Here is a 16,179-nt window from a genome sequence, read left to right as displayed (position 1 = left end):
CATTAGTTTGGGCACTTCCGGGTTGAGACAATTGAGAAGTAGACAAGTTGTGTTAGCTCTTACAAGCCTTGGAAAAGATAAGTCTGCAAGTAAACAGTTTAACTTGTTTATGTAACTCAATATTAAGGTGGAAAGTGGTTAAGTTTGATACTAAGATGTTTATTGAAAAACAATTATTGTGCACTGTTTCAATGGATGTTTTGAGGACTTAAAATGGCTGCCAGTCGTATATTTCCACCATCGAAATAGTTTCAACGTATTTGTTTGATGATAGTATTGTATATTTGTGTGAAGCTAGTATTTACATATTGTGTATTACCGGTACATTTCAGTATGTTAATTGAATCACATAGCTTATACATTTGTCATTGTGTGTATTTCAGTTAAAAAGAAAAAAAATAACAGTCCAGTGCAAGACAAAAGTAAAGATAGGAAAAGACAAAGCAAGATCAACAACAATAAAGAGCCTAAATTGATTAATCTGCTTTGGATTGTTTGTTAGCTGTCTGCCAAGCTGTATAACCTCAACACGTATAGTGAGGGCAGAACAGGCCATATGCAATTATTGCCAGGCTTCGCTCTCATGTAAGGGGGGAAGAATTGTTGATTGATGACTGTGGTGTTCTTAGTGTCATAGTGTGTGTAGTTAGTATGTTCCAATAGCAGCAGAAGTGCACTTTTTGTAGAGCTGTATTATTTTCAGTTTTGTGCCCAAGGGACTGATTTTATTTAACACTATATTATTATATATACACCTATAGTGATCACAGAGACAGGTTGTTTTTGTTTTACTGTATATATTTGTTTTTCTGCAAAATCCCACTTAATATACTTTGGGTAACAACAGTCAATATTTTTATTTGTTTTCTTATAAAAGTGAGCTTTTGTTAAACCAAATATTGTGTTTTTTTCCATATACAACAACCTATCTGGATTCGATAAGAGAATCGGTTCGATAAGAGGATTCGATAATGGGCTCGAACTCGATAATTTCTTGTCAAACATCATCCCTACCCAGTACTACAATGATATTGGACTAATGACTAATCCGACATCACACCTGGTTTTAGAAGACCAACCCGCAATAGATTTAGTTACAAACCCACAATGACAAATGCCCAGAATACAATACTACTGGTGAACCAAGTGAGCCTTATGTGGACAGACTGACCCAGTAAGGCCATACCTGATGGACCTGGATCTCCACCTTCAGAGCCTCCTGTAATGTCTGTAATTCCATCATGGATGCAGTCAGTCTTTCAGCTGATTGATCAGCCTGTAGACACACACAAAGACACACACACTCAGCAGAAATCATCAAGTTTATTGAGCAGCCATCATGTGTGTTGGTTGTCATAGCAATGCGACAAACACCTAATATGATGTTTTCCTGATCATAAAGCTGGTAAAGGTCAAATGAGGACAGGGGTTAATGGGGGTACCTGAACGCCGTGTCCAGTGGGAAAACCATCCAACTGAAGCATGAACGTGCCGCTGTGAGGAACACAAGGGGACATTTGGACACAAGAATACAATTAGTATGGTATTGTATTGTATTGGAAAACAGGATTTATTTTATCTACAGGTTAAGACTGTGCTTCCCTTTCCCCATTTTATAGATAATACATGATATGATACGTTATCATGCTAGTATGCGTCACACACACAGTACACTGTTATTACATAGATACTAGTCTATTTGGTCTATGTTAATGACAATATCACACTTGTGTAACAACAAAATAAATATGACTACGGCTGCATTCATTAATTATTTTAGTATTTGAGTAATCTATCGATTAGTTTGTTTGGTTAATCAAGTAATCTATTGATTAGTTTGTTCGATTAATCAAGTAATCGGATACAACAGACTTTATAGCCTTAATGCGTAATCAGGGAAAATAGTTTAAAAAAAACACAGATTTTTTGCTTGCCATAAACTTCATTTGTGCTTGTGTGCATTAGTAAATGTGAAGAAAAAAAAAACTTGCCACTGTTTGCTGCCACAAATATCACAGCAACCACAGACCACTGCTCTCACACTATTGCAGCTGCCAAGCAAAAAAAATGTCAGCGTATTTAAAGTTACGGGCACTCCAAGCAGTCTGGATTTGATCGATTTTGATTAGTTACAGCCAAACGAATAATGAAAGCAACAGAATTTAAATCAAAGCTTTTATCTGAACAATTAATCATTGCAGCTCTAAATGTTACATTACAGAATATAAAGCAAAGCTTTTTTCTAATTGAATTAGTCGATTGTATCGATTAATCCTTGCAGCCCAAAATGTGAGATAATTAACTGTTTATTAAATGACGACTCACCACCAGGCTGTGGGACTGGACTCCACCCCTCTGTGCTGCCCTGCCCTGCACACAACACACACACACACACACACACAGCACAGACACATTACAAAGTGATTTCTCATCAATGTACGAGCAATAACCCGAACCACCAGACAAAAAGGTTCCAAAAATCCATTACTGAGTCCTAATATTAATCACTTGGTTGATCAGTCTGCTAATTAATCACTGTCCAACGAGTCCAGATCAAGATTTGTCAATTAGTAAATAAAACAATCAATCAATGGGTCATTTAACCCATTGCGAAGGAACGTCATCTAACACAAACCAACAAAAACTCACACCATGGACGAGAAGCCATGTATTTTGTGTTTACTTCGAACTGGAACGCTTTGAGGTCACGCCTAGAAAGCTCTTATTTACTACTTCCAGAATGCGCCATTAAGACCGCAAGACATGTACAGTATTTACTTACTAGAGGTGGGAGTCTTTGGCCACCTCACGATTCGATTACAAAATCAGTTATTGATGCATCTTTAAGTATATTCATGCAGTTTCACATTTATTTTCGTATCACTAAATAAGCGTTTATCACTTGCAACTTTTAAAAACAGTGCATTTTTACAAAGAAATTATTATTATTAAATTAATAGACATGCGTGCAAAACCGAATCATAAGTGCCCTATAATAAAGGAGCTGGTCGAGTCTCTCAGAGAGGTGGCTCGTTGCAGTCAGTCAAATTTTAGAATTGTCTGCATTACTTTGTTTACAATAAATAAATCGATTATCGATGTTTACTAATCGATTTTATAATTGTCAAAGTCCGAATTGCAATACATCTAAAAATCTATTATTTCCCCCACCTTTAGTATTTACTAAGAAACTGCCAAACAACATCAGACACGTTTAATAAATAAACAATCAGTGCACCAAACGAGAACTTTGTAGGAATCCATCAACAATCATAAAACGATTAGTTTATCAATCAGCTAATCAGTGACTGACCAATACATCTCAATCAATATTAGTTGATTAATAAGTAAGGGAAACAATCAATAGGTCATTACACCCGGTGTGAAGAAAACGTATCTCTCGCAAACAAACCTTTCACATTCTCATTTACATCTATGGACAAGTGTAGCTTTTAGGGTCATCCGCCATGTTTTATTGTTTACTTCCAAATACAATGTTTTGGGGTCTAACAATCAAGAACAAAGCATTAACACACCAAGATGTGTACTTACTAAGTAACTAACGAACATAAGACAGCATCAGACAATAACTGTCTAGGAATCCATCAGTGAGTCCTAATATTGACCAGTCAGCCAATCAGTGATTGACCAATAAGTCACTTAATAAGTAAGGTAATCAATCAATATCCATCCATCCATTTTCTACCGCTTATTCCCTTTTGGGGTCGCGGGGGGCGCTGGAGCCTATCTCAGCTACCATCGGGCGGAAGGCGGGGTACACCCTGGACAAGTCGCCACCTCATCGCAGGGCCAACACAGATAGACAGACAACATTCACACTCACATCCACACACTAGGGCCAATTTAGTGTTTCCAATATATAAGTCAAAATCAGTGTGAAAATGTGACACCATATTCAGTCATTATTTGTTGTTCATATAGTGTAAAAAGTAAGAAAAGTTAATTCACACAACAACAACAACAAACACACTAAGTTCACACTCACATCTATGAACCAGCAGCCATGTTTTTGTTTACTTTCAACTGGAAGCTTTGAGGTCGGATCCTGGAAGCTCTTAATAGGAACAGAACAAGACTTGTAAAACCACTTGATCATTCACCGACAATAATTTCGGATCAATATTTGTCAATTAATTTAAAAAATAATGGCCAATTAAATGATACCGATAAATTAAATGTTTATTCATTAGGTGTGAAACGATTATTTGATCTATCGATTTATATTCCAAAGCTTCAACTACTTAAATCTGTGCTCAGCAAGTTGGCCTTCCAGAAAATAGGTATCAATCCATCGTTGTTTTCCAGGCCAATTTATCGATTTTATCGATACTAGAAAAGAACATTGGATTTACAATTGGCAGACTTTATATAAAGTTTAGGACTTTTATTGATAAGGATGTTAAAGGGTTACTCAAGTCTGTCTGCCCAACGCCATCAGTCATCAAAACAAAAAAAGGCGGATGCCTACGGTGGCCGAGAAAGGTCACAACAAATACTAATGCGACAAGAAAATATAATAAAGCAACAACACAACAACTTTCAGCTACAGCCCAATTGCAAAAGCCACAACTATTAAACGTCACAACACAATAATATAAAGCCGCAACACAACTTCAGGCCCCGTAGGACGCGAAGACCCAACGGAAGTGACAGCGGGGCAAGATTCGCCGACAGACCAAGCTTAGGCAGAAGTTTAAAAACAGTGGAATGAACATACTGGTTAGTATTATTAAAAAAGTAAACAAAGTTATTTATGACTGAAGAAGTCATTAAACATCACAACACAATAATATAAAGCCGCAACACAACTTCCGGCCCCATAGGACGCGACAGACCCAACGGAGGTGACAGCGGGGCAAGATTCGCCGACGGACCAAGCTTAGACAGAAGTTTAAAAACAGTGGAATGAACATACTGGTTAGTATTATTAAAAAAGTAAACAAAGTTATTTATGACTGAAGAAGTGGTCACACTTCACTTATCTTTCCAACTTTATTCATGACAACATTTTCAACTTTCCGCCTCAGCCATTGTGGTCCGTGGCTAAAACTTGTCTGCTGTCACTTCCGTTGCGTCTTTATATTTTCGTGTTTTGGGTTATACTGTAGTTGTTGTGTTATAGCTTTTCGTTGTTGGATTGTGGGGTTTGTATTTGTTGTGGCTTTTGCAATTGTGCTATAACTGAAAGTTGTTGTGTTGTGGCGTTTGCATTTGTTGTGATTTTTCTCGGCCCCTAAGCTGTTTATTAATAATAATAATAATAATAATAATAATAATAATAATAATGGATTACATTTTATATCGCGCTTTTCTATTATTAGATACTCAAAGCGCTCACAGAGAAGTGGGAATCCATCATTCATTCACGCCGGGTGGTGGTAAGCTACATTTGTAGCCACAGCTGCCCTGGGGTAGACTGACGTAAGCGAGGCTGCCAATTTGCGCCTAAGGCCCCTCCGACCACCACCTATCATTCATTCATCATTCATTCACCAGTGTGAGCGGCACCGGGGGCAAGGGTGAAGTGTCCTGCCCAAGGACACAACGGCAGCCTGAAAACCTGAAAAGTTTTGGTTGCACTTAATTTCTCAGGTAAACCTACTGTTAATTCAACCTCAAGAGATGTTGTTGCACCTTATTTTTGATATTGTGTATCATTTTAATGTTGGAAAAACAACAGCAAAAGTAGCAGGTAAAAATCTACTGTTAAAATGTTGGTTACTATACTATTATTGAACATTGCTTGAATGTTGAAAATAAGAACAGAAAAGGTTTCTTTCCTCTTGTTAATTCAACCTAAAGTGAACTTTATTCAAATAAGATGTGAATGCTTTGACCATTAATTGTTTACTTACTCGTTTGTATCTACAATTCATTTATATATAATTCCCTTACAATAAAAAACAATGATATGGAAACTTCACCTGCAGTGTCCAGTATTTATTTCACAATCACATTGGTTGATTTTTTTGCTAATAAGTTAGTGAATAGATTTCAACTCATTCAATCGTTTCGGATCGCATCGTTCTAATATTGTCTCTGAATCGTATCGGAAACATCAAAATATGGTTCGGATCGAATAATATTATTCATCCATCATGTAGTATAAGGAACATTCTTATATAAACAAACAAGTGTTCACATGTATCAACAAGTCAAGTTTTTTTGTTTAATTCCAACTGATCTGAAAAGCTCTTATTTTCTATGTTCAAGAACTCACAATAGAACAGTGTTTTTCAACCACTGTGCCGCGGCACACTAGTGTGCCGTGAGATACAGTCTGGTGTGCCGTGGGAGATTATCTAATTTGACATATTTGGGTTAAAAAAAATTTTTGCAAACCAGTAATTATAGTCTGCAAATGATGTGTTGTTGTTGAGTGTCTAGAGCTCGGCAGAGTAACCGTGTAATACTCTTCCATATCAGTAGGTGGCAGCCGGTAGCTAATTGCTTTGTAAATGCAGGTAAAAATGTGTCTTATGCGTAAACCAAAAATAAACAAAAGGTAAGTGCCCCTAAGAAAAGGCATTGAAGCTTAGGGAAGGCTATGCAGAACAAAAGTAAAACTGAACTGGCTACAAAGTAAACAAAAAACAGAATGCTGGACGACAGCAAAGACTTACTGTGGAGCAAAGACGGCGTCCACAATGTACATCCGAACATGACATGACAATCAACAATGTCCCCACAAAGAAGGATCAAAACAACTGAAATATTCTTGATTGCTAAAACAAAGTAGATGCGGGAAATATAAGATATGAAACTGCTACGGGAAAATACCAACAAAAGAGAAAAAGCCACCAAAATAGGAGTGCAAGACCAGAACTAAAACACTACACACAAGAAAACAGCAAAAAAAAACTCCAAATAAGTCAGGGGGTGATGTGACAGGTGGTGACAGTACACCTACTTTGAGATAAGATCTATAGTGATGCATGCTTGGTTATGCTTTAAAGTCATATCCAACAATTGCGACAATGACTTTTAACTGTTAACTGAGTTTATGATTTCTGCTGGTGGTGTGCCTCCGAATTTTTTCAACGCAAAAAATGTGCCTCGGCTCAAAAAAGGTTGAAAAACACTGCAATAGAACATGGCGTGCACTCCAAAGTAAAATACATAAGAATGAGAACGTCTTAATGTTGCTTTTGTACAGTTTAAAAGTTTAAAAAACCTGATAACAAGTCTGCAGAGACAGAAACAATAGGAGCACGTTGTTTTTACTTAACTTAACTTAAATCCTCTCATTAGCACAAAACACGACACTGGAAAAGTTCCGCGCGCACGCGCACGCAGGTGAGTGTAGGTAGGCGGCGGTCGCGTGCGCGCCTACCTCCCGGCTAATTGGAAGTAATTGTAGCCGGGCTGGAACGTCAAGTTCTGGGACATGAAGTGTTTAAGAAGCCGTTGCGGGCCGCCGGCATCCGACGACACTAAAATGGAGGTTTCACTTTGTGTGCTCCAACACTCGAGTCAAGTGCTCCAATAAATGTTTGATAAGCGTCTTATTTCATGGCCGCCCGCTGGATTGTTCCAGCTCACCCCGATGAAGCCACCGAGACAGCACCGGGACGGTGTCAGTTCCGGTACTCCCTGGCTCCGTCCAACAGACCCACAGCGACTGTGGTGTTTTTGGGCGATATGAGAGGCAGCTAATGTTGAAGAACAAGTGGATAACGTAAGCTAGCCCGCTAACACTAGCCCCCCCCCTTCTTGTTAGCTTAGCAAGCTAACGCGGCTAAGTTCCCCCCAAAGATGCTTCCAAGCGGCGGCGGCAAGAGAGGAGAGGAAGAGGCCGGCCTAAACAGCAGAGGAGCGGCCAGCTAAGACGCCATGTTTCACAACAACGACAGCTAATAAAGCTAACGGAGCTAAAAAAAAAAGAAAAAAGAGGGGGCCAGGAAGCCTAAGAGCCGCCTTTGGCTGTCCAACTTGTGTCGGCCCCTTCCTCGTCCTTACGGTACCAACTCCCGACAAGAAGAAGAAGCAAAAGAGACAGCAAAGAGCTCACCAGAGGCACCCAAAAGGGAGCCGAGAGGTCGCACACGAGCACCCAAGAAGCCGCGGGACACTCGTCAACTTGGAGCGAGGACGACATTAAAGTTAGCAAATTAAAAAAAAAAAAACCAATGTGCACTTACTCAGCAGCAGTCCTCCTCCAGATTAATTAAATATATATCTCCAACAAGACGATCCACGATGGAAGAAGAGCCCATAAAGAGTCCCGCTCGCTCCTTCCCAAGCACCTTCACTTTGTTGTGCAATTTTGTACGTAGTTTAAGCAAATTAGTGTATAAAGACACAAACTGAAGCTACAAAACAAGAACTCTTGTTCAATCTCATTCAGCTCGGCCTGAGCACAGCACAGATCCCTCCGCCGTGGAGCTACACGAAGGCCCACCATAAACAACTTCCCCCTTCCGACAACGCGCCTTTGGCCGCCGCTGTGACTTCGATATTGTTGCCGCTCGTTCAGAAAGTTCACCGGACAGGGTCTTTAGGCACCGGGGCCCCGCCAAAACATGTCTTCCGAAAGCGGACTAGTTTTTGTGTCGGTGCGGCGAATTTATTTCACTTTGCCTAAGGAACGGCGGTGTTGCGACTCCCATTGCCTAAGGAAAGGACCCGGATGTAAACTCAGCGAAACTCTACGGAGAGAAAGTACACACACTCGCACGCGCACGCACACACACGTTGTAACCGAACGGGATCTGGTTTGGTCTGTTTTCATATCCTCTCACATTATTGTTGTATGCATTTATAAGACAGTGGTTAGCTATGTTAGCCTAGCATATCAGACTCACAGGCCATGAGATGCTGGTTTAAATATGTCTACATGCATCTCGCTGTGGGTTTTCACTGGATGCATCCTAAAACATGCATGTTAGCTGAATTGAAACCCCTACATTGTCCACTGGTGTGAGTGAAAGGTCGTTTGTTTATACTGTGTCCTGCAATTAACAGGTGCCCAGTCCAGGGTGTAGTAAGGACAAGCTTAAATGGATGTATGCCTGGCTTGGCTCCTAAAACATGAAATAAAAAGTGAGATGTTAGTACTATACTTAACACCAGGGGCGCCGCTAGGGATTTTGGGCCCCATGAAAATAATCTTTACAGGGCCCCCAACACAGTGTCATTATTTTTTCTGTATTATAATTTCATCATCATTAGGGGCCTCTCTGGGCCCCCCTCCATCATGGGCCCCTAGAATCCGTCTCTTTTACCCCCCCTTTTCGGCGCCCCTGCTTAACACATACGCTGCATTTATATTATATAGTGTCAAGAGCCCTTTATGTATGCATGCATATGTAATGGAGGCCAGCCAGTGTGGCCGTGCAAGTGTACGTTGCTAAACCTCACTCTCTGGACATCAAACTGACAGCTCAGGCTTTCAGCACAGTTCCTCCCCCTCGTTCAGTGGACCCAAGTTCGAGTCCTGGGCAGGACGGCTGCACCAGGCGTTTTGAACATATGAACTTTGACCTGTAAATTGAACCATCGGCAGTAGTGACAGACTGCAGGGGAATGGGCGGAGCTTAGTTACTTCATACTGTATGGGTGTTTGCTAAGTGTGTGGGTGTGCCTCTGTTGTCTTGTTGTGTGTGTGTGTGTGTGTGTGTGCGTCTGTATGGGTGTAAGCCACATAGCCTGAGCGTATACATACCTCAGGGCTATTAACTAAATTGTTGACACATTAAAAAAAAATTATTTAGGAAAATGTGGACTGGACATCACTTTGCACTATCATTCTTGTTTTGTATGCAATGTTAATGCAAGGTTCTGACATACCTCAATATTTTTACTTTACCAAATGGCTAATAGTTACAGCAGTGACGTGCTGTAACTTTTTTCTTTCCATGATGGCAGGTGAGGCAGGGCCTCACCTGCCATCATGGAAAGAAAAAAAATGTAAAAAGAAAAAAAAAGAATTAAATTGTTATATGTATCCAGTGATTATACTATAAAGTTATTTTCCATTTAACTTCACCAGTTTTAGATTATTTTTATTCAAAATTGCTGAATTTTCACATTTGCCGTTCAAATACTGAGAAGAGACGGTGCGGTGAACAGCAGCCAGTTGAGGCACGTCACTCAGTGCCGCAACATGGATTCCGGACTCGGCTAACTGCTGGCCTGCTGTGCAGTGAGACTGTATTGCTATATGAACTATATTATACATTTCCATAGTTTAGTTAGCTGAGGTATATAATGTACAGTGTATTTTGTCAACAACTGTATGTGTGTACCGTATTTCTTGTGCTGAGCGATCATAAAACGGCTGCAAAAGATGCACTGGCTGAGGCTCGCCTCCTGCACCCCCGCCGTAGAATTGTTGTATCAACTAAAGCCCACACTTAAACTTTCCACGTGCAAGATTGAATCTATTTTAAAAAAAAATTTCATAAGAAGCCAAAAAGTGCAAAAACAATAATGTTCGTGTTGGAGGAGTTGTGAATGACTGCAGGGACACAAGATTAGGTACACCTGCATACTGCAGGTGTATCTAATTCACAACTTCTCCAACACGAACATTATTGTTTTTGCACTTTTTGGCTTCTTATTAAATAACTTTTGTAACCTATTTGTATGGGCTTTCCTCTTTGTGATGTTAAGTTCCTGTTATGCGCTGTTATACAGTATATGCCTTGAGCTCTTATTTTGAAGGCGCTAAGAGCGGAAGTGATGTCACGTTGCGGAGGTTTTTGAAAGAATGTAAATAAAGTGGTCCTCGTGTAAACTGGAGCCTCCGTGTTTGTTATTTTGTAGTTTCATACAGTATAGGCGACATTTATAAACCCTCGGTTACACTTTTTTAAATAGATTCAATCTTGCACGTGGAAAGTTTAAGTGAGGGCTTTAGTTGCGGCGCATGGACTTAATTTCTAAGTAAAGGTAAGACCTAATAACGTTTTTTTTAATTAAATGTGTTTATTTATAAGTAAAGGTAAGTATATATAAATAAACACTTTCAATCAGTGACGTGCAGTCAGGGGAGGCAGGTGAGGCGGGGCCTCACGTGCCATCATGGAAAGAAAAAAAATGTAAAAAGAAAAACAATTACCGGTAATTAAATTGTTATATGTATCCAGTGATTATACTATAAAGTTATTTTCCATTTAACTTCACCAGTTTTAGATTATTTTTATTCAAAATCGCTGAATTTTCACTTTTGCCGTTCAAATACTGAGAAGAGACTTGCGGTGAGTCAGCAGCCAGTTGAGCCTCAACATGGATTGCGCAATGACTCGGCTAACTGCTGGCCTGCTGTGCAGTGAGACCGTATTGCTATATGAATTATATTATACATTTCCATAGTTTAGTTAGCTGAGGTATATAATGTACAGTGTATGTTGTCAACAACTGTGTGTGTGTGTAACGTATTTCTTGTGCTGAGCAATCATAAAACGGCTGCGAAGACGCACTGGCTGAGGCTCGCAGTAATCCCGCCTCATGGTGGTAGAGGGCTCTAGTGATCCCAGAGATCATTTTTGCGACTACTCGGCTGCAGAATAAGTGACAACAAGCAGCAACAGTTAGCGATCGTTTATTTTTTCCTCTCGCCTGGACTTTTAACATGGAGGATTACATATCTAAAATAAAACAGTTTTCTAAACTGGACTTTCAATCGAAGCAGGAAATAATAATTAAAGGAAGATCTCCATCGAGACAGAGAGACTTTTAAAACTGAAGAAATATAAGGAAGACTTCTATAAATAAGTTATCGATGCTTTTGTTCAGAAGGAGTGGTGCATGGACTTCATTTATAAGTAAAGGTAAGACTATAATAACGTTTTTTTAATTAAATGTGCTTTTTTGTTTGCTACAGTTTGTATGTGTAAAATTAAAGTTAAGTTAAAGTACCAATGATTGTCACACACACTAGATGTGGTGAAATTTGTCCTCTGCATTTGACCCATCCCCTTGATCACCGACTGGGAGGTGAGGGGAGCAGTGGGGAGCAGTGGGCAGCAGCGGCGCCGTGCCCGGGAATCATTTTTGGTGATTTAACCCCCAATTCCAACCCTTGATGCTGAGTGCCAAGCAGGGAAGAATGCTGGTATGAGCTTTTAAACATAACTCGTTAACTGCTGCCAATCAAATGGTGAATAAGATACTCTTTAGGGTTCATATGTTTGTAAATCTGACTGTGATGAAGTAAGTGCCTCACCAGCCATGAACCTCACCGCACGTCACTGCTTTCAATTTGTTTTAATGAGGCAAAGATCATTTACATTATATGACAGGAGTGCACCACTTTTTTAAGGCTGCAGAAATGATAGTCAAAGATGTGCGGGCTATAGAGCGTTTTCTATTCGGGCTCCAGTACTATGGAATGCCCTCCCGGTAACAGTTAGAGATGCTACCTCAGTAAAAGCATTTAAGTCCCATCTTAAAACTCATTTGTATACTCTAGCCTTTAAATAGACCCCCTTTTTAGACCAGTTGATCTGCCGTTTCTTTTCTTTTCTGCCTCCCTCTCCCTTGTGGAAGGGAGGGCACAGGTCCGGTGGCCATGGATGAAGTGCTGGCTATCCAGAGTCCGGACCCGGGGTGGACCGCTCGCCTGTGCATCGGTTGGGGACATCTCTGCGCTGCTGACCCGTCTCCGCTCGGGATGGTCTCCTGCTGGCCCCACTATGGACTGGATTCTCACTATTATGTTAGATCCACTATGGACTGGATTTTCACAATATTATGCTAGACCCACTCGACGTCCATTGCATCCGGTCTCCCCTAGAGAAGGTGTGGGGGGGGGGGGGGGGGGGGGGTCACCCACATCTGCGGTCCTCTCCAAGGTTTCTCATAGTCATTCATATTGACATCCCACTGGGTTGTGAGTTTTTCCTTGCCCTTATGTGGGCTCTGGACCGAGGATGTCGTTGTGGCTTGTGCAGCCCTTTGAGACACTTGTGATTTACGGCTATATAAATAAACATTGATTGATTGATGTATGATGTGAAATGAGCGTACTGCTGCTTTTTAGGACCTATTGCAAAGACACTATAGTCAAAGATCCTCCATGTAAAATTAGTGTAATGCTGTTTTTAAGGACCTCCTCTCAAAATGATCATCGAAGAGCCCCAATTAAACAGGAGGGCTCTGCTTTTCTCAAGAATCTGTTGCAAAAAGTCAAAGATCCTCTATATGACAGAAGTGTTCTGCTTTTTTTTAGGAATATGCTTTAAAAACACAGGTCAAAGCTTTTCTATATGACATGAAGTGTTAGCTGTTTAAGGACCTGTTGCAAAACATTCATCAAAGGGCCTCTGAGAGATAGATAGACAGATAGATAGATACATAGATACATAGATAGTACTTTATTTATTCCTTCAAGAGTGTTCCCTCAGGAAAATAAACATTCCAGCAGTGTACAGAATGAGCAAATGAGCATAATGCTCTATTTAAGGATCTAATGCAAAAAGAGTAGTCAAAATCCTCTATGTAAAATGAATGTACTGCCGTTATTAAGGACCTACTTCCAAAATGATAGTCAAAGATCCCCTATTAGAAAGGAGGGCTCTGATGTTTTTAAGGAATTGTTACAAAAAGTTGGTCAAAGATGCTCTATATGACATACATTTTCTGCTTTTTTTAGGCTGTAAATACACAGGTCAGAGATATTCTGTATGACAGGAAGTCTTAGGTGTTTTTAAAGCTCTGTTGCAAAAACATTAGTCAAAGATCCCCTATTAGACAGGAGGGCTCTATTGTTTTTAGGGGACCTCTAGCAAAAACAGTAGTCAAAGATCCTCTTTGCAAAATAGGCATACTGCTGTTCTGAAGGACCTACTCTAAAAATGCTCGTCAAAGATCCCATATTACACAGGAGGGTGCTGTTGTTTTTAAGGATCTACTACAAAAATGATAGTTAAAGATCTACTGTGTGAAATGAGTGTACTGCTGTTTAAGGACCAACTGCAAAAACACTTGTCAAAGGTCCTCCATGTAAAATGAGTGTAATGCTGTTCTGAAGTACCGACTCCCAAAATGATCGTCAAAGATCTCCTATTAGACAGTTTTGCTCTGCAGTTTTTAAGGGTCTGTTGCAAAAAGTAGTAGTCAAAGATTCTCTAAATGACAGAAGTATTGTGCTGTTTTTAAGAATCTGCTTTTAAAACTAAAGTGGAATATTTATATGACATGTTCTAGCTGTTTTAAATGATTTGTTGCAAAAATAGTCAAAGAGCCTCTATGTGAAATGAGTATACTGCTGTTCAATGCAGAGAATAATTTCGCCACACCTAGTGTGTGTGTGACAATCATTGGTACTTGAACTTGAACTTGAACTTTTTAGGGATCTAATGCAAAAACACTAGTCAAATATCCTCTATGTAAAATGAGTGTACTGTTGTTACTAAAGACCTACTTTCAAAATGATAGTCAAAGACCCTTAAGAAAAGAGGGCTCCGCTGTTTTTAAGGAACTATTGCAAAAAATTAGTCAAAGACCTATGACAGTAGTGTTCTGCTGTTTTTAGGCTCTAAATACACAGGTCAGAGATCTTTTATATGACAAGAGGTTTTAAAAGATATGTTGCAAAACATTAGTCAGAGATACCTTATTAGACAGGAGGGCTCTGTTATTTTTAAGGACCTGTAGCAAAAACACTGCAGTCAAAGATCCTTCATGTGAAATAAGCATAATGCTGTTCTTAAGGACCTACTGCAAAAACACTAGTCAAAGATCCTCTATTAGACACAGGGTTCTGCTGTTTTTAAGGACCTACTGCAAAAATGCAAGTCAATGATCCTCTATTAGACAGGAGGGCCCTGTTGTTTTTAAGGAACTACTGCAAAAACATTGGTCAAAGATCCTCTAATTCTCTAATCCTTTAACGAATTGAGTGTATTTCTTTTCTTAAGGACCTCCTTAAAAGATGCTCTATTTGACACGACTACCACGCTGTTTTTAAAAACCAACTAAAAAATACGAACTCGTCAAAGATTATCTCCCAATAACAGGAGTGCACGGCTGTTGTTAAGGATCTGCTTCAAAACTGCTGTTTAAAGATCTTCTATGTGAAAGAACGCTATTCAAAGATCCTCTCATCTGTATAACAGCAAAAATAGCTGGTCAAAAATCCCTTGCCGTAATGAGAGTAAATTTCTGTTTTTAATGTTCTACTGCAAAAACCCCAGTCAAAGATCCTCTATAAGACCGGAACCCTTTGCTATTTAAGGACTACTTGAGAGCTGCACTCTAGAATCTGCTGCAAAAATATTAGCCACTCCAAAGTTTTGTACTGAACCAAGTGGGCCGCTGGTTGAATGGCCCTGCTGTACATACATCCTCATGTCCGTAGTTTAGCGAGTGCTTGTCGTACTTCCAGACGCACTCCTGGCTTCAACACAATTAACCAATCAGAGAGCTTCAAAGCTGAGCGCTCGCTTTGATGCTCACGGGCCAGACGTGAGGATGGCGCACTTCAAGGTTTAAATCTTCAAAGACATCTTGGTTGTCATAAGACAGAGGACACAGACGGCACTAAATGAGATATAACAAGATATGTGTGTGCGTGTGGGTGTGTGTGTGGGTGTGTGTGTGTGTGTGCAGCAAGGGCCTACGTTGTGGAAGTGACTCACATCAGCTTTGGTAACATTGTTGATGTAACGCTGCTTTGGCCTGACTACCTCCCACTAACACTTTCATGAGCATCATCTTCTTCTTGGACATCCTGCATCATTTCCTGCACAGCAACACACACACACGTACCCACACACAACCTTTGACCTGCATCACAAACAGTAATCAGAAAGTGTGATTGCTCGTGAGGGTGCAAAGCTTGACACAGGTCAAGGGATGTTGTCGCATGGTTGTTATGGTAACCGAGCAAGCGTCGCATGCATTCAAATGCGATGTGCACAAAGTACAGTGTGCAAGTATGGATCATTGACCAAAGAACTTTGTCGGCGGGGTCACCTGAAGTTAACTGGCATGGCGCGCTGGTTATCATCGGGTCAAAGGTCAACGCTCCATCGAGGCCATCACATGCACGAGGCGATGGGGATGTGAGTTTCTAATCTCGCATCTCATTTTTAGATTCCACTCGGTCCAATGAGAGCGCAGATATCTGTGATGGACGAGTTCAGGCTGCACAAAAGAGGAGGAGCTTCATCTGAGTAGGGAAATAAAAGTGAGGGCACTCTGAATCGAGTT

At 40.3% G+C, this 16,179-nt stretch overlaps 1 protein-coding gene across 8 annotated transcripts in view; it reads right to left on the bottom strand.

Moving 5' to 3' along the window:
• The window catches only part of phf21ab (PHD finger protein 21Ab), a 38,328-nt gene extending 30,419 nt beyond the window's left edge, over nucleotides 1-7,909 (bottom strand). For 2 of the 8 annotated variants that reach the window (XM_061924963.2, XM_072911859.1), the window contains exons 1-4: nucleotides 7,355-7,908; nucleotides 2,326-2,370; nucleotides 1,443-1,494; nucleotides 1,187-1,276 (exon numbers count right to left, since the gene is read on the bottom strand). In XM_061924963.2, the coding sequence (XP_061780947.1) occupies nucleotides 1,187-1,276; nucleotides 1,443-1,494; nucleotides 2,326-2,370; nucleotides 7,355-7,410 (243 nt within the window). In that variant the 5' untranslated portion in view covers nucleotides 7,411-7,908. Of the gene's footprint in view, nucleotides 1-1,186; nucleotides 1,277-1,442; nucleotides 1,495-2,325; nucleotides 2,371-7,354 lie in introns of all 8 variants that reach the window. The other 6 variants (XM_061924958.2, XM_061924964.2, XM_061924960.2 and 3 more) reach the window with 4 other exon arrangements.
• Between the last annotated feature and the right edge of the window lie 8,270 nt (nucleotides 7,910-16,179).

Source organism: Nerophis lumbriciformis, linkage group LG29 (genome assembly GCF_033978685.3).
Source record: "Nerophis lumbriciformis linkage group LG29, RoL_Nlum_v2.1, whole genome shotgun sequence".
Lineage (NCBI taxonomy): Eukaryota > Metazoa > Chordata > Actinopteri > Syngnathiformes > Syngnathidae > Nerophis > Nerophis lumbriciformis.
The sequence above is the reverse complement of the archived record's forward strand: the minus strand, read 5'-3'. Positions and strand labels throughout refer to the sequence as shown.